We start from the raw sequence: 23,901 nt of genomic DNA, 5'->3' as shown, positions 1-23,901 counted from the left end.
AGGAATGCCGCTGGGGAGCTCGGGCATAGCATCTTTCTGAAGGTGACAGCCGCTTTGCGTATGTTGGCATACGGTATCCCGGCTGATCTAGTTGATGATCACTTGGCTATGGGTGAGAGCCAAGCCATCATGTGTGTCAAGCGCTTTGCAGTGGGAATTGTGCAAGTGTTTGGCGAGGAGTATTTGAGATCTCCCAATGCTGAAGACGCCGCAAGGCTATTGGCGATGAACAAATCTCGCGGCTTTCCTGGCATGCTTGGCTCAATAGATTGCATGCATTGGAGTTGGAAGAATTGTTCAAAGGCATGGCATGGGAGACTCCACGGCCAAAAAAAGGGTTCCACTATAATCCTTGAAGCGGTGGCCGATCAGGAGACTTGGATTTGGCATGCATTCTTTGGAATGCCTGGATCTTTGAATGACATCAATGTTGTCAACCGGTCACCACTGATGAATAAGATTGTAAATGGTGAGTTGCCACCGGTGCAGTTTGTAGCGAATGACCGTACGTACAACTATGGCTATTATCTAGTGGATGGCATCTATTCAAAGTGGCAAACCTTCATAAAGCCGTTGAAAAAGCCAGAAGGTAAGAAAAATCTTGATTTTCACAATGCTCAGGCGGTGGCTAGAAAAGACGTGGAGAGAGCATTTGGGATTTTGCAAGCCCAATTTTCTATTGTGTGAGGACCGGCTAGATTTTGGGATCAAAAAATGCTTTTGTACATCATGCACGCTTGTGTGATCATGCATAACATGATCATCGAGAATGAGCGTGGCCAAGATTTAGACTACTCATAGTATGAGCTCTTGGGACATCCCGTGCGAGTGCGACGGAGGGCTGAAAGGGTAGCCCGTTTTGTTGCCTCCTATCATGCCATTCGGCGTCCCGCAACGCACAATGAACTTCAGAAGGATCTGATTGAAGAGTGGTGGGCATGGCATGGACGACAAAGAGCATGATTTCTGCATTCGACATTGTATTTCTGCATTCGACATTGTATCCCCGCGCCGCCGCGCTTCCGCCCCCCCTCCTAGTCCCGCCGGCCCTCGCGCGCGCCCGTCGTCCGAGGAACAGCACCCGAGCGCTCGCTGCCGCGCCGCGCCCGCAAGGTGTTCGACAAAACACCTACAAAGGTATGTATTGCTCAAACTTCATGAATTTGGTGCATGTTTTGAATTGTAGTTTTTATAGTATAGTATTGAACATTGTAGATGAGTTCGTCGTATGATTTTTCCGAAGAAGAATTTGATATGGAAGAGGAGGAGGATCTTGCAATGATCATAGCTATGCATATTAATAAAAAACCGAAGCACGGTGGTTCGGTTATGGGTCGGGAGAAAATTTGGAGAGATAGGATTGATGCCCATAACAGATTGATGAAGAACTATTTCGTGGAGAATCCCACATACCCGGGGTCGTATTTTCGTCGCCGGTTTAGGATTAGCACCGACTTGTTCAGGCGCATTGCGGAGAAACTAGCGAGCCATGACCGGTTTTTTCAGCAAAGGAGGAATGCCGCCGGGGAGCTCGGGCATAGCACCTTTCTGAAGGTGACAGCCGCTTTGCGTATGTTGGCATACGGTATCCCGGCTGATCTAGTTGATGATCACTTGGCTATGGGTGAGAGCCAAGCCATCATGTGTGTCAAGCGCTTTGCAGTGGGAATTGTGCAAGTGTTTGGCGAGGAGTATTTGAGATCTCCCAATGCTGAAGACGCCGCAAGGCTATTGGCGATGAACAAATCTCGCGGCTTTCCTGGCATGCTTGGCTCAATAGATTGCATGCATTGGAGTTGGAAGAATTGTCCAAAGGCATGGCATGGGAAACTCCACGGCCAAAAAAAGGGTCCCACTATAATCCTTGAAGCGGTGGCCGATCAGGAGACTTGGATTTGGCATGCATTCTTTGGAATGCCTGGATCTTTGAATGACATCAATGTTGTCAACCGGTCACCACTGATGAATAAGATTGCAAATGGTGAGTTGCCACCGGTGCAGTTTGTAGCGAATGACCGTACGTACAACTATGGCTATTATCTAGTGGATGGCATCTATTCAAAGTGGCAAACCTTCATAAAGCCGTTGAAAAAGCCAGAAGGTAAGAAAAATCTTGATTTTCACAATGCTCAGGCGGTGGCTAGAAAAGATGTGGAGAGAGCATTTGGGATTTTGCAAGCCCAATTTTCTATTGTGTGAGGACCGGCTAGATTTTGGGATCAAAAAATGCTTTGGTATATCATGCACGCTTGTGTGATCATGCATAACATGATCATCGAGAATGAGCGTGGCCAAGATTTAGACTACTCATAGTATGAGCTCTTGGGACATCCCGTGCGAGTGCGACGGAGGGCTGAAAGGGTAGCCCGTTTTGTTGCCTCCTATCATGCCATTCGGCGTCCCGCAACGCACAATGAACTTCAGAAGGATCTGATTCAAGAGTGGTGGGCATGACATGGACGACAAAGAACATGATTTCTGCATTCGACATTGTATTGTTCATGAACTATTTGTTGTGTTTATTGCATTATTTGTTGTACTGAACGATAAACTATTTGTTTGAGTTGTAATGATAACGAAATTGAACTATTTATTGTTGATTTATTTTGTTTGTTTGATCATTTTTGCTCCTCTTTTTGAAATGTATATGTGGTTTGTGCGTGTTGCGCGCGCTGTATTTTTGCATGCTGTTGGAGCGGCGCGCGCGCTGCATTATAGCGCGACCGTTGGAGCCAGCGCTGGCGGCCGCGCTAAACTAGCCGAAGCACGCGCGGCATACTAGTTTTTAGCGCGCGGCGCGAAGCGCGGCTATTGAAGATGCTCTAATGTATTCAGCAGTTCAGGGTCGCAAGTACGAATTCTCCCGATTTATTCTTTTTTTTTGTTTTTTTACTTTGCGTGCTAAAAAAATCGCTTCTCATCTATTGGGCCGGCCCAACAGCGACCAAAGTCAGCAATCTGGGGATTCGACCTGCCACGTCCACAATTCTTGTTTGGGAACACTCTCAAGAATTAAAATATACCGGGAACAAAGAGTTCAGTGTACTAATTTCCGGGATTACAAGTTCAAGATTTATTTTAGATTTTTTCTTGTGTCAATTGCTGCTAGAGTTGCTCTCGCTGCTCTACTAGTTGTACCTTGCCAAAATTAGGTTCGGTGAGGTGGCATTTGATGCACTTGCTCTCGTAAGCATTCGCCACTGTTTCTAATCCATGGCAGGAGTACTAACCAACAGTGGTGGCGAGAGAAACATCCAGCATCCAAAAATAATGCTGCCATAACCAACCGTATCTAAATTATTGACGTGGGGCTGAAGATTCATAAAATAGGTTGGCCCAAGGTCATCGTCCCCATGCACTGCATCCATGGGCATGCATGTCCGCAATGCGGTCCATGGGTTAACGCGTGAAAGCAGCCACGACACTTGCGTTGCCTGCCCCTGACCCTGACGCTGACACGCGAGCGAGCGATCAAAAAACATGACGACGCCATGCGTCCGGAATCGAGCGATGGGTCACAGGCGCGCCAATGGGACAAGAAGGCGGCGGCGGTGGTGCTGGCGGTGGGTCACGGGCGCGCGTCGGGGTACGAGGTGGCGGCGTCGTCTTCTGGGCTGCAAAATTAATAAATTTGACCTATGAACGAAATCAAATCACAGAATGAACTGTCCCTGAAACTATTTCACGCGGCTGACATTTTTGTGTGACGCCCGACACGAAGGCGCCACACTATACTGTGCAACGCCTCACAGATGGGCGCTACACGCCTGGCCAGCGTCGCACCCGTATGATCTGAAAATTACTAAGTCAGTGTGCAGCCCTTGAGAACTAGGCGCCACACTATACAGTTTAGCGCCTAGCTTCTAGGCGTTGCACTAGTGGTTGCTTTATTTTGTAGTGCAATCACTAGTGCAGCGCCTCAGAGCTAGGCGCCACACTATACAGTGCAACCCCTAACTCTTAGGCTCTGCACACTGACTTAGCAATTTTTAGGCAGTCTGGAGTGCAACACTAGCCAGGCGTGTAACGCCTATCTGTGAGGCGTTGCACAGTGTAGTGTGGCGTCTTTGTGTCGGACGTCACACAAAAAGGTCAGTCGCGTGAAATAGTTTCACGATCAGTTCATTCTGTGATTCGATTTCGTCCACAGGTCAAATTTGTTAAATTTGCCTTTGGTCGGGGCGGCACTCAGCGGCGGCGACACGGAAGGCACACTGCGCACACGGAATCACGACGGGGACTCCCTGCGTTTAGAGCATCTTCAGATGCACGCTAAAAAAATTACTTTCTCTGTTCACTTTTATAAGACGTTTCATACAGCCGACATTAAACTATTTTGGGTGATGTTTGAATTGTCTCCAACATTTTATAAAAATGAACAGAAAGAGTATACAACACCGAAATAGTGTTTTTTAGTGCGCTGGAGGGTGTTTGCTCAAACAGGCGCTGCAAAATATGGCGTGCCGCTATAGCTTCAGCAGGCACTGCAAAATCCAGCGCGCGCGAGCAGCCGTTATTATGATGCAAGACATATAAAAATAACACATTCATATCATAGTTCAAGCCCAACATCACAAGCTGGTCCATTCGATACACATAAATCTAGATAAAAACGATACTACGGTACAAATATAGTAGATAAAACGCGTCGATGATAAACTAGAACTACTCGTTGTCCTCCTCGGTGGTGTAGTCCGACGACAGTAACCGTCGACCCATCGAGGATCATTCTCGTCCCAGGTCGACGCAGGTCCCAGTTCGCACTGGGCTTCCGCCCGTGCCTTCCGCTCACGCCTGTCCGCCCGATCCGCGGCTCGCCCTCCTCTGCGCCCATAACTCGTTCTCGGCAGCGACGTCCTCTGGGAAGAGCTTGCACGCCGCCGCCATGGCCTGCTCATCCGCCTTGGCGATGAGGAGGCGGCGCTCCCACCTCCGCTAGATGCGGCGGTCCTCCGCGGGGGAGGCGCGAGGTCCTGCACTTGCTCGTGCGTTCGAGAAATTCATCTGCGCTCGTGCCCTCCCGAGGCGCCACGCCGCCGCGTCATACGCGTGCGCGGCCTCATGGGTAATCTCGGACGTTCGAGCCCGAGACGTGTATCACCGGAGCGTATCTCCGCATAATACATGCCGGAGGGGTGCTCCGGGTACGCGGCGGCATGGTAGGGGGGGGGGGAGACGCTGGAGGTGAGGAAGAAAAGCGCGGCGGCGGTGAGGCGTCGGCGGAAGCGAAGAGAGAGGTGACGAAGACGGCGGTTGACGGGTGCCCGCGCGCGGGTATTATAGAGTGTGCTTGACGCCGTGCGCGTTACCGCTTTTTCGCGCGCGTGCAGTATTTTTAGTGCACCGGACTTCTTGGAGCGCGCCAACTGGACGCGCCGCGTAAAAACCGCGTATTTTCTCGCGCGCGCAAAATCTAGTGCGTCCGTTGCAGATGCTGTACTCCAACCGACAGCTGGAGGGACTAGTCGGCGCTACCGTATATATGAGCTGTACCAACTTGGCGTTTCTCATGTGGCGTTCTTGGCATAGGACCAGCCATCCGTGATGTCCATACGTGACAACATGCGCAGGAGATGGACCTGGATGAACTCGTTTGGAGGCCATACGTGATGGATGCTCATATATTCGTATAGCATGACTCAACATGATCTGAAACGAATTATTGAAATATGCATTAAACACTTGATGGTTGAGATGGCTTGCTATTCTTTCGTACTCACTCTGTCCACTGAAAAGTGTACTGATAAATTTTTTAGGATAAATTATAGAGTGAAGTAAAAAATGGCATCGATTTGATGCAAGCCATCATCTCTTTTCTCTTTAATTACCCAATCATCAATAAGATAAGTGCATGTAAAATTAAGGAAACCATGTGTAGAATATTAATGGTCTTGATTACCATGTGATGAGAGAAAAATTATTTTTTCTACTTTAAGTGTATTGAAAAGATAGAAATACACTTTTTTGTAGAAAATTTTACAGCCAAAAGTATACTCTTCACCAGACGAAGGGAGTAAATTGTAACTGGTTGGTCTTATCACCAAAAACCCATGTTCTCCATCAGAGATGAAACATGTTCTTTTTAAATTTGTTTCGGCGTAGTGGAGTTTGTTTCTTCATGAGCTAAAAGTTGTTGTTTGTCTTTGACATCGCACTTGAGCACACAAGATTTAAGTACCCGGGCGGTCGACGGATAGAACGACCTCCAGACCAACGCCACACGACTCCTTGATTTGGAGCGCACTGCATCTATTGCGGCGATTAGAGCCAGTTGGCGACTCTACTACAGCGGCTTTTTTGACCAAAATAATTGTATCCACGGTTATTATGGCAATCACTGCTAGAGTTGCTCTCGCTACTCTACTAGTCGTAACTCGTCCAAAATCGGTTCGGTGAGTGGATTTGATGCACTTTCTCTTGTGACCCTCAGTCACTGTTTTTAAGACTAGCCACAATGTATAGTAATATACACTAGTAACATGCCCGTGTTAACAGGTTACTAGTCTATGTTACTACCTCTATAGTGAGAAGTAACATATGTGTGTTAACATGCAACACTTTATTTATTAAAATATAGGCACATCTTGTCTTGATATGTGTGATGTTACTCATATGACTATGTTATTATTATTATTTTCATTTATTGCTTGCCACATCATCTACTTTATCTAAATATGTGTTATGTTATTACCTTTGTTAGTACTCCCACTATGGATAGTCCAAGACCTCTTTCAATGTAAAGGTGCTTAGATGAGGTGCTAAGTACATTAAATACCTTAGCGACTCAACTCTTCAATACATAGGTGATTAACTTGTTGTTGCTAAGCACACTATATTTAACGAGTGAGCACCTAAAGTCTTTCATTCATTGGTCAAGTTGTTTCATTTAAGTGGTTTGCCTAGGTTCACGTGTTTGGCATTGGTTTTTTCTGGGGTCACCAAAATGCTCTCTCCTTCTTAATTGTTGTGACATGTCATTTTTTCGTTTATGTGGCATGCTTAGCACCTGTCCACCGTGAAGCACTGGAAAAGGCCTAATCCATGGTAGCAGTGCTAACTAACAGTGGTGGTGAGAGAAACATCTAGCATCCAAAAATAATGCCGCCATAACCAATCGTACCTCAAATAAAATTATTGACGTGGGGCTAAAGATTCATAAATGAGTTGGCCCGAGGTCATATTCCCATGCGGTCCATCGGTTTTGGCCCGCGCGGCCACCACCGTTTTCACGAGGTAAAAGCTCGCGCGACCGCAAATCTGGGCGATCGCCACTAGTAGTAGATAAATGGCATTGTAACATAACGATCAATTTGCTTGCTCCCCACCTAAGCACCTACTCCACTACGACGTGCAGAGTCCTCCGTGGCATGCTGATCATGGTGAACCGATCGAACACACTGCAATGTGATGAACTACTGTCTCGGAGCACTGCTATGGTGAACCAAACGGCAGCCACCGGATAATGATGATTAGTTTTTTTTTGAAAGTTAGCAGGAGAGCTGCTAAGATTCCATTGCAGAAGAAGAAGCCCGAAGGCTGAAACTGCTCGGTTTATTAAAGGAAAACCGGCGAAAACCTGTACAAAAGGACACATCACACCTAGCAAAACTAGGTCTAAGCACTACATGGCATACATAAGCGCCAAAGAGCCAAGCAAACACAATACAAACAGAATGTGCATCGGCAATAAAAGCGGCGTCATCGTATATCACCAACCGCGCTCACGGCCTGACGACTTCGACTTCGCTGCAACATCACACAAATACACAAAGCTGCCGGATCGATCATGGCGGCCACAAGCATGCCGAACAGCTTCGTCGACACCAGAGAGAGAAGACATATCCGAAAGAGGAGCAGACATGTGCCGCTCCGGCAGCAAGAGGACAGTCAACAAGACTTATCTGGCGCCGTCTGCATATCAAGAGTGCTCCAATGTCCAAAACACCGCTGGCCAATAGCCAAACCCCCACGGACACGCCACCGCAGACCCTATCCTATCATCACCCCGCCACCACCATCTCCGGACTGGACACCACACGCCAAACAATGTGCTCTCACCAAGAGGTCAAATCTCCATAGCGATGTTTCCAACAAAGAAACGGCGTCAATGACGCCGTCATCGCCGATCCAACAAGGCAGATCTAGGTATTCACCCGGAGACCGAACTCGAGGGAGAGAGAGGTGCAAGATCTCCTCGGTGAGGCCTTCAACAAGGAAACAACACCCATGGGCGCTGTCATCACCGGCAAAGAGCAGGACTTTCGTCCGGAGGAATTGCATACCTACGTCGGGGAAAGCACCCCGGGCGCACCCACAAGTAGATATGGAGCTGCCCCTTCCTCCCATCCAGACCGGAGCACGGCGAAGCACCGACGACTGCATCACGCGCTGCGGTCTGCACCACCACTCGCCCCGGCCACGAGCCAGGGAGGGCCCAGATCTGGCCGGCCCCGCCAGCAGCCACCGTCGCACACCCACCAGATGCACGACAGAGGAGCGTCGCTTCCAACTTCCACCACAACGCGTCGCAACCCGCGCGTCCTCCTCCTGCTCGGGCGGGCTCGGATCTAGCCGGCCCGAAGAAACCACCACCACGACCTTGCCTTGGCACATCACCATCTCGAGCAAGGTCGCCGCACCGAGCCCCCATGGGCGCTCCACGCACCGACGGCCTGCATCTCCGCCAGCACGTCGGTCTTGGCAGAAGCCAGCCTGAGATCTGGCCGCCATCGACGAACGAGGCTCGGCCTCTGGAAACCGTCGCAGATGCAGGAAGAACGCCTCGCCGCCGCCGTCCCCGAAGCTGGCCGGGCTTTGCCGGCGAGCCCCTCGGGCGGCAGTGAGGGGAGGGACGGGAGAGGGAGGGAGGCGGCGGCGGATTTAGGGTTTCCCCGAGCCGCGAGAGGAGGGCGACGCGGGGGTGGGAGTTCGCAAGTAATGATGATTAGTGAATCCACCGTAAACGCGTGAAAGCAGCCATGGCACTTGTATGACCCTGACGCTGACACGCGAGCGAGCGAGCAAAAATCATGACGACGCCATGCGTCAGGAATGGACAGGCGCGCGAGGGGACAAGGAGGAGGAGGCGCCGGTGCAGCTGGTGGTGGTGGGTCACGGGCGCGCGTCGGCGTGCAAGGTCACGCTGGAGCTTTGTTTCGGGCCTGGTCGTTGTAGGTTGTCGTTAGTTTGTCTATCGAATCGCTCGAGGCACACACACACAAAAAAAACTCACATGAGCCCCGTCAATCAAATAGTAAAATAACCTGAGAGCTGCTGATTCATGGCCGGGGACGCCAACCAGAAGCAGTCGTCCGTCTAGAGCCAGTGAATCACACCGATTAGTACATTACCTCATCAATCAAGTGTACCTAAGCCAAACCCCTATTTAATTTACTTCATCAATCAACCGAGTAGGTTTCTTTTTCCAGTTGAATACATTTATTCATTAGTATACATATTTATTTTGGCAAACACTATATTGAATACTAGTAGTAGTTTTCTTCTCATCTGTTCATTTTGTAAAGATGTATATTGAATGGTTATTATAATTATATTCTTTATCTTTTGTGTACATACGCATTGGTTCATGCATCGAGTTGATGTTTGCTCAAGTTGTCAGTTGTAACACATCCAAGATTCAAGATAGTTGATCATTTAAAATTCAAGCATTGATCTTCTTCAAGATAGCATGAAATAACAACCACACGTCCAAATTTTAGGGCCCCGCCCCATTTTGTGTTCCACACCGGGAGCCGAAATTCCTTGAGATGGCCCTAAGTATACCCCACGAGTTGCTGCGGGAATGATTGATGAAAATTAGGATTGATAACATGAGAATCAAAATTTAAAATCTATTTGAGTTACTATATTTGATTATGTATAGTTGTAACAATAGATATTAAATATAAGTACAGTAATTGAATGGAAAATATTTTTCCATGCATGGTTGAATGGTGTGGTGGGTCTTTTTCATGCATGATTGCATGTTGAGGTGGGCCTTAACGCATTCATAATTGTATGGTGAAATGGCATGTTTGCATGTTGAGATAAATAAGTTAGTGGGGATTATTCTCTTATGTATAATAGATGATACCCTGCACGTTGTTGCGTTGTTTGCAATATCTTTCGCTGATATTTGATGACACAAACATGAATTTTTGGATTAAATATAAAACAATTTAAAACTAAAAGTACATATTGTATAATCATAAAATATTATTGAATATAAGGAGCATAATCTAATTAAAATATTTGAGCCTTTTTGCATGCATGATTGTATTGTGGTGGATCTTTCTCCATACATAATTGCATGTTGAGGTGGCATAGTTGCATGTTAAGATAAATATGTAGTGGTGATCCACTACTGAGTTATATAAGATATATGAATATGTTTGTTCACAATAATTTAATCTTCCATGTACTACAATATTTTTAGTCACAAGAAGTCATGTTTATAAGCTTTGTTGAAGTTATAGTACTCCCTCCATTTACATATACAAGGTCACTATGATATATACATTTTGCATCTAAGGCTAGTCATAGTGGGGAGTAACTTAGACTAGTAACATGCATATGTTACTAGTCTATGTTACTATATTCATAATGGAAAGTAACATATAGTTGGTATCATGCAAGCCAGCACTTATTAAGATGTAGACTTATTTTGCCTTGGTATGTGTTATGTTACAGTAACATATTATGTTACTCCAACCATCTCTCCCCTCATTAACTACATGCCACGTAAGCAATTTTTTCTTGGGATGTGTTATGTTACTAGCTAAGTTACTCCCACTATGACCAGCCTAAACAAGGCCACCAACGGTAATGAAGGTAACAATTAATGATGTTTCCTCGTATTACCAACTTGTTTAATACTCTCATGCATGTAGTCATAATGACAGTCACCTACTTTTCCCACTCAGTTTTCTTGCATGTATGCGGTGTATTAATGATCCTAGTAAATGAAAAGAAAAGCTGGGTTGCAAAACATGTATTAAATTTTACCTTAGTACCTATAATTTGAGTTTATGGCATTGTATATAAAAACGGAGGGAGTATCAAAGTAGCAAATAAATCTTAGTCTTCCTCTAAAAAGGTATGTTGCCATAATATTTTTATCATAATTTTTACTTATTTTCTAATATTCAAACAAACTAAGGTGGCTGGATAACTTTAATTTGTTGATGGGACGTTTGACCTCAATGTAAGGTCGTACGATTACATGATCCATTGACGAGAAGGAGTTGGCGATGGCAACACTGTTGAAGAAGGCGGCTAAAGTTTGAAGTTGTGCACAATAGCACATGTGGTGTGAGTTAGCTTAGGGCATCTCCGACGTCGACCCTCAAACCGTCTGTATCCGTCCGGACCACGTTGTCCGGGCAGCTAAAGCCATCACACGCGGGCCTGTATCGATCCGCCGAGCGGCCAGAACGTGCTTGCTCCCGCAAATTGTATACAATGATGTGCATTTCTTCTGAAGAACAAGTATATTAATGGTAAGATAGACTCCGATTGGTGTGTGGGCAAAGAAGAGTGAACTCCGATAAAACTTATTGTCCACGTTGCAACGCACATCAATTACCTACTCTCTCTGGTTCAAATTAATTGATGCAACTTTAGTACTAAAACTGCATCAATTAATTCTGATTGAAGGGGTAAACATAAAAGACCTATTTATACCTATGCATAAATTGGGGCATTCGTCGGGCCGGGCTTTTGTCAAGCCCAACCTCAAAATCTCAAGGCCGAGCCTGGCCCGAAACACATGAACAATGTCATTTTTAATTAAAATAATTAATTTTGGGATATTTAAATGGTATATTATACCTATATTTGTAATAAAATAGTGATTTATGTCGCTTTCAGGCTTTCAGGCCAAGCTTCGGGCGGAAAAGCTGAGCCCGAGTCCGGCCAGGATGTCGGACTTTCGGGCCGGGTGGTCCATGCCCGAGTCTACCTATACCTATTAATAAAGGGATTGGTGCTCTTGCCCGCCCGTCACCTTCTTTTGCAAAAAAGTCCCTACTATTTCCTGAAATTAACCCATAGTCCAAGTTTAAGTCATCCAAAAAAATGTTCCCTTTTTTGCAGAAAACCACATGCGGTTACTAGAAATCAACTCACGGTACGAGTTTAAGTCATCCAAAAAAATCTTCCATTCTTTTTGTGCGAAGACCCCTGACATTTGAGTTAATCAACCCGCAATCCATATCAAATGCTTTCCAAAAAGAAAATATATTTTAAACCCTAACTTTGGCTAGGTCTCAATCGATTAGACTTAACCAAGTCTCAGCCAAATGATATAGTATAAGAAGAAAAAAATAGTGAAAAACGAAGTCTCAGTCGACTAAGACTTAGCAAAACTGAAATCGATATTACGTTTTGGGATGAGCAAAGCATATATAGCAAGGAAAGCAATTATTCATCCCAGTCATCCAGAGACGTACCGTAATGATTCAGCTCAAGGCTGACAATTTTATTTACGGAGCTGCTGCACCGAAATCCATATTGTTGCTTTTCGGCCGAAAACATAATCAGATTTATCTCCAGCGTATCCTTTGCCTCTCTCCGCGGACTATAAATGTTGGTAGGTAGCACACAAGAGAAGCTCGCTGCGTATGCCAGTGGCGACTTAACCAGAAATTAGCTAGCCATCGGTCCTGTGATTAGAAAGAAGATTACTTGCAACTGATGGACGCATACATCTTCTCCTCCGTCTCCGTCAAGCCATTGCTCCTTTCAGCCTTACCGGCGGTTACCGGAAATGGCGCTCGGAGAGATCGCCACCGTGGACTCTTCCGCCCTTGCCCGGCTACACAGGACTTCTATGCGCTGTCTGACGGCTTCAACTTCCAGGTACTTGCTCGTAGCAACCAATTATATAGCGCTAGAAAATGTGCTTTGTCTTAAGCCTAATGGTATTCAAACCAACTACCAAAGGGAAGCATTCCTTGCCTTGTCTTCAATTTTTTTTAATAATGTCTTCAAATTTTATGAGACACTTTAAAGGAAATTATTACGAGGGAACGTAATGTACTAGGAAGTGTTTTTTTTAGCGAACCATGCTATGCATGCAAAGTTTCATGTATGCATGTGATGATGTAACCAAGGTATATTATTTTTATTAAAAGATGTTCTATGGCCGGGTGCAATTTTATTAATTGCTCGGTGGCAACTTTTAAGATGATTTTCTCATTAAAACTTGGGGAATCTAGAAGCCGACGATAAAGACAGAGCGTAAATGTATGTTGTTTGGGAGTTGAAACATTTTTCAATTTTTGAAAAGAGCAATTTTATGATGATGATGATGATGATGTCATTACCTTTGGAAGCATACAAGAGGTTCCCCAGGGAGGCACTAGCTATTAAACGTTCGCTTAGGCCGAGATGATCTTCGTGCGACCTCTTCGGCCTCGTGAAGGCCAAAGAGTGCATGTGACACACACTATGGGGCTTGCCTCGCTGCAGCTGCACGTATGTTGGCTGGCTGGCTTGCTGTCATATGCACGCAGCAGCCTTTGCGTACGGACTCGATGGAATTGACCTGTCGTTTCTTCCACCAATCCATCGATCCCACATGGCATGTTGGCATGTTTGTACGTCCACCACATGCATGTGTCACAAGTCTCGACCAGTCCGTTCATCTGGGATGGAGATGGTCCCGCATGGGCATGTGTATGTACTATCAACCCTGCTATAGGTACGATGAATTCTCATCCCACACTCATACGATTAGAGACAGCCCGAAACAAGTGCTTTGCATGTGCATGTACTATCTACTATACTAGTACAAGTGCAGGATTGTTTTGCCAATTACTCCCTCCGTTCCTAAATACTTGTCTTTCTAGGCATTTCAACAAATGACTACATACGGAGCAAAATGAGTGAATCTACACTCTAAAATGTGTCTACATACATCCATATGTAGTAGTCATTTGAAATGTCTAGAAAGACAAGTATTTAGGAACGGAGGGAGTACGTGCAAGTGCATGGTCGGCAGTCGTAGTGTGTGTTATAGCCGCGTACTAGTGCACGTGCATTAGTACATGCTGGAGGTCGTGGTGGGGAGTTGCTGAGTTGGGAAGCCATCTAGGACATGTTTGGTTGTCATCTATCACTTGCATGAGGTTTGTGTATCAACTCAGTATGTTCCCGCTCAGGCTGTCCTCGTTCAGCCTGGTCAAGTACATGCAATAACCAAACGGGGAAAAATGTAACAACTCGTATGAAAGTAGGTGGGGGTTGATAGAGAGGGTGTTTGTTTCAAGGGACTTATTGGCTCAGGGACTTAAAAAAGTCCCTATAAGTCCCATCTAAACCAAACAGAAGGGACTTATAGGGACTTAAAATGGGCATTTGGGACTTATGAAATAAGACTCTGAAGGAGGGACTTATAGGGACTTATAGTTGTAATATGGTCTTGTAGGGACTTATAAGTCCCATGAACCAAACAGGTAGGGACTTTTTAGGGACTTGAGACTTATAAGTTGGGACTAAAAAAAGTCCTAGGACTTATGAACCAAACCGGGCCAAAGTTGCATGCACTGTGTTTGGTTGTGGCGGCGTGGTGCATGTGGTGTCAGAGAGTCATGCAAGTCTCAGGGAATATTTTTCGCCTCGTATTGCACGTGTGTCTGCATGGGGAGAAATGGCCGAGCATTCCTCTTGAGCCAAGTTTTGAGGTGATTTGAGCATCATGGTGGCCAGAACGTGGAGCCGTGTTTACTGCCAAACAAGTGTTTACTACCAAACAACTGAAAAAGTAAAAGATTCCTTTCTACCTGCTCCTACCAACTTTCATGTAAGCCCACCTACTTTTTACCACGCAACCAAACACGCCCCCAGTTCTTTTGCAAGATTCTCCCAGAATCTGGCCCCTCCCCAGCTTCTTCCAGATTCTTTGACCCCCAATTTATTTTACAGTCCTAGCTAATTAGACCCTAACTATCTGGGAGAAGCTGGGAGGGGTCAGATTTGGGAGAATCTTTCAAAAGAACTGGGCCTCAGACTCGAGAACCACGAAACTATTTCTCTCATCTTCTCCATCCTCTCGTCATCTCCACCCTCTAATTCTACCGTCTCCCTTTCCATCCTCAACCTCCAATCCGCCAACTCGATCCGGATGAGGTGGAGATCTCGCTAACAATGCAAAGGGGAGCAAAGAGGGATGTGAGTCGCACTGGAGAGAAATTGAGGGGATCGCACCACCACTCGGGTCTAAGGGGGAGTTATATCTGCCCACCTTCCTCCCTCATTCATGGTGGTTGCTCACCTCAGAATTCTCCCCATGCACCGCATCCTCTCTATCCAGCATGACACCAACATGCGCAATATCGCAGGGGAACCAAACCTCAGAGTGTAGAACGATCTCCTTCCCAGGCCGAATCGCTCGGCTATCCACCAATCGCTCCCCGACGTTGAGCAGGAGCAGCCGGCAAGTCGATTCCTGCCGGAGAAGGAAACTATCTAATAGCAGATGAGGCCTGCCGCCGGCAGCCCGACAATTTCAGTAGTTATGACTGAAGCGTGTTAGTAAGCGACTTTAACTGAAATAGAGATATATTTTGTCAGGAGCCCTCCCCTGACTGGTACGTGGGCTTGCCCTTGGGCCGATACATGGGCTTGGCCCATCAGGGGGACCATTGAGCGCTGCAGAATACAAGTACATGTAGAAGGCAACGTTCTACTCATCCAGTGGATCACGACACGAACCGACGATGGCTATTTCCCCTTTCCCATTCTGTTCCCCCAATTTGTGTATCTAGTGATTGTAACTCTAAATTGCCACTTGAATTTTAGAGATATTGCAATAGATCGAGTGAGTACTAGTTGGTTGCTAACATCTGGTATCAGAGCCAGTAAAAATCTCCCCCGATTTCCAAATTTCCACCATCCACAACACCATGTCCGATCCGGAGCAAGCTCCTTGTTCCCTCGTCTATCCACCGGAGTGGGACGCCATGGCCGCAGATGAGCAGATGCGGTGGTTTCTCACGCGGCTATCAGCGCAGCTGGATAGCATCAGGTCCGAGTTCAGATGACAATCAAGGGCGATCCTGCTGTGGCTACCTCGCATGTTGATCTGGTTGCCTTCCCAGCCGACTACACCGAGCTTGCCATCCACCATCAGTCCTCCCTCGACATCACCGACCATGCCAGCATCGTGACCACTCCGGAGGCGTCCGCCCACACGGGCAAGTACACCATGGTGGAGGCCACACCTGATCACACGCCGACTTGCGCCCATGATCCATCACCGCTGGGTCGTCCGCGGAGAGCGCTACCAAGGAGTCGGGAGCCACCCCCGACGACACCATACGCCTCCATCGACCCCCTTCATAGTTACCCTGGAGGTCGCTTCCCCGACAGTGTGCAACGCAGATCACTGCATCATCATCCTCAACGTCAATGTTTCTGCTCCGCCCTTGATTCCACTGGCCGCACATCCTGTTGAATCAGCGCCTCTGATGGTAGTATCCATCCTCTCGCTACAGCCGGATGTCATCCTGCCGTCAAACACACTGATGCACGTTAGGCGTTCGACAGAATGCCTCTTCCAGAACGATTGTTGGGTGCAGCCTATGCTTGCGCTGGGAAATCAACCTCTGACCTGGGCACCCCACAGTGCTATCTACCTCAACCCGGCAGGTCACCTACCAAGCCTGCAACCATCGCCGGAGAAAATCAATCCACAGCCATGGCTGCCCCCTATCCATGTGCAAATGGCAGATGATGTGGTTGTTCTGCTTCATGGCTATGTGTGGTGGCCACATGACCACCACCCAAAGATGAAAATCAAGTTCCAGAATGGCATCTTCCTACTCACCTAAAGACTTTGTTTGTCACTTTTGTTGAGTTGCAACCATGGCCTTCTAGGCAGCTCACTTTCTTGGGTTCCACTTCTCGTAGTGAGATGATCTCTGCTTGTGCTCATGCTAGAACAAATAGCAAGGAGTGCACCATCCAATATGCTCTGCACAACCCTTTTGAACAATTACAAAGGAGAGTTTCATGGACTGTCAGTTTTGTGAGGAAATCAAAGCCCTGCCTTATGCACAAGTTTCAGTTTCGGTTACTATCCAACACTTCTCGAGCAATACAGCTTTGGTCTGAACTACAAATTCTGGAATTTAGTGAGCATCAATTTATTATTCATGTGCATATCAGTGAGTTAGCTAGTCGCTTTTGTCTTTGAGAAATTGTGGAGCACTAGAGACTGGTCGCATCTCGTACCGGTGTCTGCTGCCGTTTGGGGAATTCCTATTAATGGAAAAATGCTGGGAACAGTATGGATTATGAGTATCTTGGTGCTTTGGCAATTTTATCGTCAAGAGGAATTTAAGAGGAGTGGACGATGCATGCCTGAACATTTATTTGGTTTTCCAAGATCAGGAATTCAACTTGTTGTAGTAATCATTTTGGAGTACAACTGCTTCAAGTTTTGACCAGATTGGAAACTATTGGTCAGCAACCTGTGCGAGAGAAAACATCAGAAGAACTACATGCCTCAAGTCAATTGCTGCTGCTATTCATGTGTATGGTACAGTCTTGTCTGGCCATGAGTCGATGAGGAATCCTATGCTATCCCTAGCGTGTAGTTCGTATTGTGGCCAAGAGCAAAAAAAGGCTTCTACCACCGTTGCGGGACAAAATCAATCAGCAACCATGGCCTTCCCCTATTCAAGTACAGATTGTAGTGAACATTGCTATTAGGGTCGTTGGCATACATGCGGGTGATCACTCTTGCTCTATTTGGTGGCCACCTGTGTGAGAGAAAACATCAGAAGAACTACAGGCCATAGAAGACCATACCTACACATGAATAGCAACAACAATTGACTTGAGGCATGTAGTTCTTCTGATGTTTTCTCTCGCATAGGTTTCCTGACCAAATGGAGCAAGAGTGATCACTCACATGTATGCCAACGACCTTAATAGCAATGTTCGCTACAATCTATACTTGAATAGGGGAAGGCCATGAGTCGGCGAGGAAGCCTATGCTATCCCTAGCGTGTAGTTCGTATTGTGGCCAAGAGCAAAAGCTTGCTTCTACCACCGTTGTGGGACAAAATCAATCAGCAACCATGGCCTTCCCCTATCCAAGTATAGATTGTAGTGAACATTGCTATTAAGGTCGTTGGCATACATGCGAGTGATCACTCTTGCTCTATTTGGTGGCCACCTGACCATCATCCAATGATGGGGAGCACATTGCAGCAATATCTACAGGGCACTCAGTTGCATGTTTTTCTAGAATCATCAGTGGAGCAAGTTATTCGGTTGGCTGGGTGCTTTGGTCTCAAATTGTGGAGCATTAGCGATATTGCGTATAAAGGCCTGGAGCGGAGGAAAAATTATGAGCATCAAGTAGTGGATTTGGAGTATGCTATTATTGGCAGCATTCCTCTTTCTGATAAATTGCAGGGAATATGTCATATTATCTCAGTGCACTGGAAATTTTTGAGCCAAGAAGAATTTCAAGGGAGTGGTCATGCTTCAATCATCTTTCACGCTCCCATTCCCTTGGAAATGGCATAAGGATCCTTCTAGGCCAGTTATTGTGCCGGTGGTCTTTGAGACATACAATGAAGATTCTTGTTTCACTAAGCAACCGTTACATGAAGGTGTGGTTGGTTGGCTTGTTTATCGAGTGCAACATCATTCTAATGAAAAGATAAATGAGCAATACAATGCTACCGAGGACCAACTTTCCCATGATGATAGAAGCATGTTGTAGGGGATGATGTACCCCATGAAGAAGAAGCGTGAAGTGATGGATCCACTAATGCAGATCAGATCGATGCAAGCAGCAATGGTTCCGATGGAGAGCAAGCTGAGAAAGAGGGGGCAGTGGTGTCTCAAGCTGACTCTAAGTTCCTTTTTGAAGATACCATGGCTGGAACAGGCGACGAGCATTCTGCTGAGTCTCTTCCAAATGAATCAGGCAACATACCAATAGTTCATAATGAAAATCCTAAAAAATGGTGTGAATGAGAATCAAGGCGACTATGGATCTTCCTGTACATCAGATGCGTATGGGCATAGCAACAGTGAGTCTGTCTGTGTAGAGATTGTATCTGAACCTGAAGGGACAAGAACATCATCTGGAACTACATCTGGTGATGTTGAGAAGGATAATTCTGTGGAGTCTAATCTTCAACCGGCGGTGGGTATGGTGTCCTCTACCTACTACAATCAAGGGCATTTTCAAGAAGGGAGGAGTGTCATCATTGTCGCCATTGTCTTCGCACGAGGCTCTATCGATCAGCAGTACCATCTTGGCTTTGACCACGACAGCATTGACAATTGCTTTGCCCTTGATGCCTTCTTCAGTGGGGCTTCCAGCAGCCACAACTACTGCTCCTACTAAGTTGAAGTCTACCCCGGCTTCGACTACCATTGTGACTACAATCAAGTCAAGCATCCGCAACTACAATGGGATCCAAGCGGTTCTGGGTGTTGTCGGCTTGGGGTCAAGCCGAATTCAAGAAGGAAGGGATGTCAGGAGCCCTCTCCTGACTGGTACGTGGGCTTGTCCCTGGGCCAATACATGGGCTTGGCCCATCGGGGGACCATTGAGTGCTGCAGAATACAACTACCAGGTAGAAGGCAACGTTCTGCTCATCCAGCGGATCACGACACGAACCGACGACGGCTATTTCCCCTTTCCCCTTCTGTTCCCCCAATTCATGTATCCAGTGATTATAACTCTAAATTGCCACTTTAATTCATGAGATATTGCAATAGATTGAGTGAGTACTAGTTGGTTGCTAACATATTTCCTATACAACTCTATGTAATCTTCCCTAGAAAGAACTCCATGTAAGATTCATATAGAAAATAAGTGACTAACTTCACAACTTTATAAACCCAGGAAAAAATAAAAATAAAAACCTCGACCAACAGACCTAGCACCCGTGGCATTTTATATAGAAGCAACTACCACTACCACCGGAGAGGCCAAGCTTCAAATCTGCATGAGCACATACGTCCACCTTTAGCCAACTGATTGATTCTCAGTTCTCTAGGGGGGAAATAAGCAGGGACAAGTTTTTTCTTTGATTAATACAGAAAAAATAGCCTCGCAAAGTGAACATCGGGGCTTATTAGATATGACATGTATTCTTTCTTTTTGCATTTTAAAATAGAACTATTTTCTCCATGGAACACCAGGAGGGCCTGGAGAGTGTTAAGGCAAGGCTGCATCAAAACCATAAGAACAAGCGGGAGGTGTTGACCACCATTGATCACCTCAAGCGCCTCTGCATGGACCACTATTTCCAAGACGAGATCGACAATGCCGTGGATTCATGCTTGGCTCTAGTCCATAGTGATGATCTACTAGAAGCAACGCTTTCACTCAGGCTGGCGAGAGAAGCTAAATATGATATTTCAGCAGGTAATTACTAAGTGCACATGTCATATATGCATTTCGGTTAAGATATCCATGGATGCAAGTCATTTTTGACTCTTATGCTTTTCAACTTTGATACAAGGTTTAGGCTTTAGTTTTCAAATATACTATGCTATATAAGATAAAAAGGAATACTCCATGTGGGGTGTGTTCTTGTCATGCCAGAAATCTTGGTGTGCCAGTTCATCTGCTGTGTGGAGACCAATTTCTCGTCTAGAAGGATGTGGAAACATGTGGATTTGTTGCGTACTCATGGGCTTCTGATTTGTGGTCGTGAGATTGTAAAGCAGGATGCTGTGGGGCTTTGGTTAGGGTTCAGAAGTTGTTCTAGCTACTTGCCTATACTCCAGTTGTGGAAATATTTTGATTTTTGCCTTTTTACCATTTTTTGGTTATTACAATCATGTATCACCTTGCTAAAAATCCCTTTATCCTCAATGTTGGCAGATGAGGTTCTTAGAAAGTTCACTGATGACAACGGTGACTTCAAGATTGACCATTGCAAAGATATCAGAGGGTTGGTCAGCTTGCAGGACATATCACACTTGAACATGGGAGAATCATCACTCTACAAGGCAAAGGAGTTCTCACGAAGACACCTCACATCTGCAATTAGACACTTGAACCCAAACCTTGCAAGATATGTGAGGCATTCATTGGACCATCCCTACCATGTGAGCCTAATGCAGTACAAGGCCAGGTACCACTTGAGTTACCTCCAGAGCTTGCCCACTAGGAACACTGCAATGGAGGAGCTGGCTGTTGCAGAGTTATATCTTAACAAGTTGCAGCATCAAAAGGAAATGCAAGAGGTTAAGAGGTACATGTATAAAAATAAATTAGCCATTAGATCCATGGAATTAACATCTCGCATTAATCTGGGTGAAGATTAAAGTTTCTCATGTGATTAATACCCTCCTTGGAAAATTAGTATTGATGAGACCAGCCAGTCTTTATGTTCATCCAAACATTGTCCATATACTCATCCTTTATCTAATTGAAATGCTAAAATATTCCCGCATTGACAAAAACTAATTTTTATTGCTCATGTATGGCCTACAAAAGAGGGGATGTTAACTGTGAAAAATCCATCGACTTTGTGACACAGGTGGTGGATGGATTTGGGATTGACTCGAGAAATACGAACTGCAAGGGACCAGGTTCTAAAATGGTACATGTGGGCAATGACTGTTGTCCAGGGTTTCTCCTTATCTAGGTACCGGATTGAGATCACAAAGATCATCTCGTTTGTCTATATTGTGGATGACATCTTTGATCTTATTGGCACCCAAGAGGAGCTTTCCCTCTTCAGCGAGGCGATCAAAAAGTGAGCATAAGTGTTCTCATGATAAACACATTTTATGAATTTTAGGATCGATTGTACGACATTCGTTCATAAATAGATGCTGTAATAGAAAACATGCAACCAAACTTCTCTTTCTTTGAATATAAAATGTGTTAAGATTAAGTCAAATGGAAATCATATTCTTGGACTTATTGTGGAAAATGTTTTCAAAATATCAATAATATTATTGTATTTAATAATTTACCGAAAAAGGCTTTCACCCCGCTTTATAAATAAAGCAACCACCATGCACAAAGTAACAAGGTAACAACTGAGCACACCACACACCAACACAACGCCACCGCAGGCACGGTCCAACACTCACACACACACACACACAAACAAACAGACCCAAGTTCAGTTGTGGGCACAGCACAACAAGCCCAACACAGACGCATGACGAAACAACACATAGGCGGTGGTGTCAGAGGTGTTCATGTGAAAAGTAATGGTTAATTTTGATGTTGGAGCACTAATTTATCAAGTGTTATCTTTCAGTTTATACCTGATATGGATTGACATTGACTGATAAAAGCATTTTACAGGTGGGATCTTGCAGCTGCTGGTTCACTCCCGGGCTATATGCTATCATGCTACAAGGCTCTTTACACTGTCACAAATGAGATTGTCGATATGGCAAAAAAAGAGCATGGATTGAACCCTATGGATCAACTCAGGAATGCTGTATACCTCTTTGAACGATAGCTCAATTTACTTTAAGTTGTGGAATCATTTAACTGTATTAATTCATTTATTGAAAGACTAAGTAATCAATTAACACTAGGGGGAAGCTTACCTTATTTTATTTCCTTTTTCCTTTATCTTTTTTCCAGTGGGAAACTTTGTTTGATGCATTCCTGGTTGAGAGAAAATGGCTATCTTCGAACCAGGTCCCTTCGCCGGAGGACTACCTAAGAAACGGCATTATCACATCAGGGGTACCACTTATATTCTTGCATCTTTTCTTCATGCTAGGGCATGATTCGATAGAGCTCGACGGCAACAACATTCCTCGGGTCATCTACTCCTCTGCGAAGATCGTGAGGCTCCGGGATGACATGGGTAGTGCTAAGGTGAGAACATGTCAAAAAACTCTACACATGTGTGTGTACATACATACGAGGAAAGATTTTCCTTCCCAAGAATTTCATAGTTCAATCAATATTTTGATCCATGCGCATCCACGTCAACGTTGAGTTGCTGGCCAAACTTATGTTCTGCCATGATCTCACTTTTTTTTCTCTGTCCTGGCAGGATGAAGTGCAAGAAGGGTTCGATGGTTCCTACAAGGAGATGTACCTGAGAGAGAATCCTCATGCCGATGTGGAGGAGCACATGCTGGAGATGATAACAAAAGAGTGGGAGGAGCTCAACAGGGAGTGTTTCTCTAGGACGAGGTCGTCTTGCTTGTCACCCAGTTTTCTCCTAGCGTCACTCAACTTGGCGAGGATGACCAACATCATTTATGGCTATGATAACGAGCAGAGGCTCCCCGTCCTGGAGGATTACATTGGGATGCTCCTCTTATGAATCATGCATGGCCAGAAGACTTGTCAATCTGCTATATTCTTTTAGTGCATTATCACACTCAGAAATTTATGCTAAAAAGACATAGTAATTATAAGTTTCTGTTGATTGATTCTGCTTGTAGTATGCTGAACTTTGGAACTTGTTTGATTTTTGATTTGGATTTTTAGTTACATTGGCCTTTCACTTTCAGTTATCTTCTAAAATATAGAAGGGTAAAACCTATCACATAATTAATATTACTCCCTCCGGTCCTTTTTAGTCTGCATATAAGTTTTGTCTGAAGTCAAAGCATCTCTAGTTCAACCAAACTTGTAGAAAAAAGTATCAACATTCACAATGTCAAATCAATATGGGTAGATTCATTATGACATGTAGTTTCATAATATATATATATATATATATATATATATATATATATATATTTGGTATTGTAGATGTTGATATTTTTCAATATAAATTTGGTCAAACTTTATAAAGTTTGACTAGACACAAATCTAATACGCAGAGTAAAAAGGACCGGAGGGACTATAAATAAAATGGGTAACCAAGTTTATATAATAAGGCTCATTTCTTTTGTCAGACCTATGTATAATAAAGGTCAATTCTTTTG

The 23,901-nt window shown here is 45.2% G+C and overlaps 1 protein-coding gene across 4 annotated transcripts; it reads left to right on the top strand.

Annotated features, from left to right (window-relative positions):
- The first annotated feature begins 12,600 nt into the window (after positions 1-12,600).
- On the top strand, positions 12,601-23,400 carry LOC123139433 (S-(+)-linalool synthase, chloroplastic). Of its 4 annotated transcripts, none has more exons than XM_044559238.1 (7): positions 12,601-12,858; positions 20,176-20,401; positions 20,864-21,236; positions 21,525-21,632; positions 22,307-22,445; positions 22,595-22,834; positions 23,016-23,400. In XM_044559238.1, exons 1-7 carry the CDS (start codon positions 12,694-12,696, stop codon positions 23,289-23,291), a joined length of 1,527 nt encoding a protein of 508 aa, XP_044415173.1. In that variant the 5' UTR covers positions 12,601-12,693; the 3' UTR covers positions 23,292-23,400. The 4 variants fall into 4 exon arrangements, with proteins under 4 accessions (XP_044415173.1, XP_044415172.1, XP_044415175.1 ...); XM_044559237.1 differs by having other exon boundaries at positions 21,525-21,743; XM_044559240.1 differs by having other exon boundaries at positions 21,525-21,743; positions 22,595-22,863.
- The last annotated feature ends 501 nt before the right edge of the window (positions 23,401-23,901 follow it).

Source organism: Triticum aestivum, chromosome 6B (assembly GCF_018294505.1).
Source record: "Triticum aestivum cultivar Chinese Spring chromosome 6B, IWGSC CS RefSeq v2.1, whole genome shotgun sequence".
NCBI classification, from domain to species: Eukaryota; Viridiplantae; Streptophyta; class Magnoliopsida; order Poales; family Poaceae; genus Triticum; species Triticum aestivum.
The sequence above is the reverse complement of the archived record's forward strand: the minus strand, read 5'-3'. Positions and strand labels throughout refer to the sequence as shown.

Bases quoted from the DNA above. Each gene is read 5' to 3' on its own strand.
- LOC123139433 (XM_044559237.1), top strand. From the start codon at position 12,694: ATGGACGCATACATCTTCTCCTCCGTCTCCGTCAAGCCATTGCTCCTT. The intron at 20,402-20,863 runs GTAATTACTAAG...CAATGTTGGCAG, and splicing joins TAAATATGATATTTCAGCAG to ATGAGGTTCTTAGAAAGTTC. The intron at 22,446-22,594 runs GTATACCTCTTT...TCTTTTTTCCAG, and splicing joins TGGATCAACTCAGGAATGCT to TGGGAAACTTTGTTTGATGC.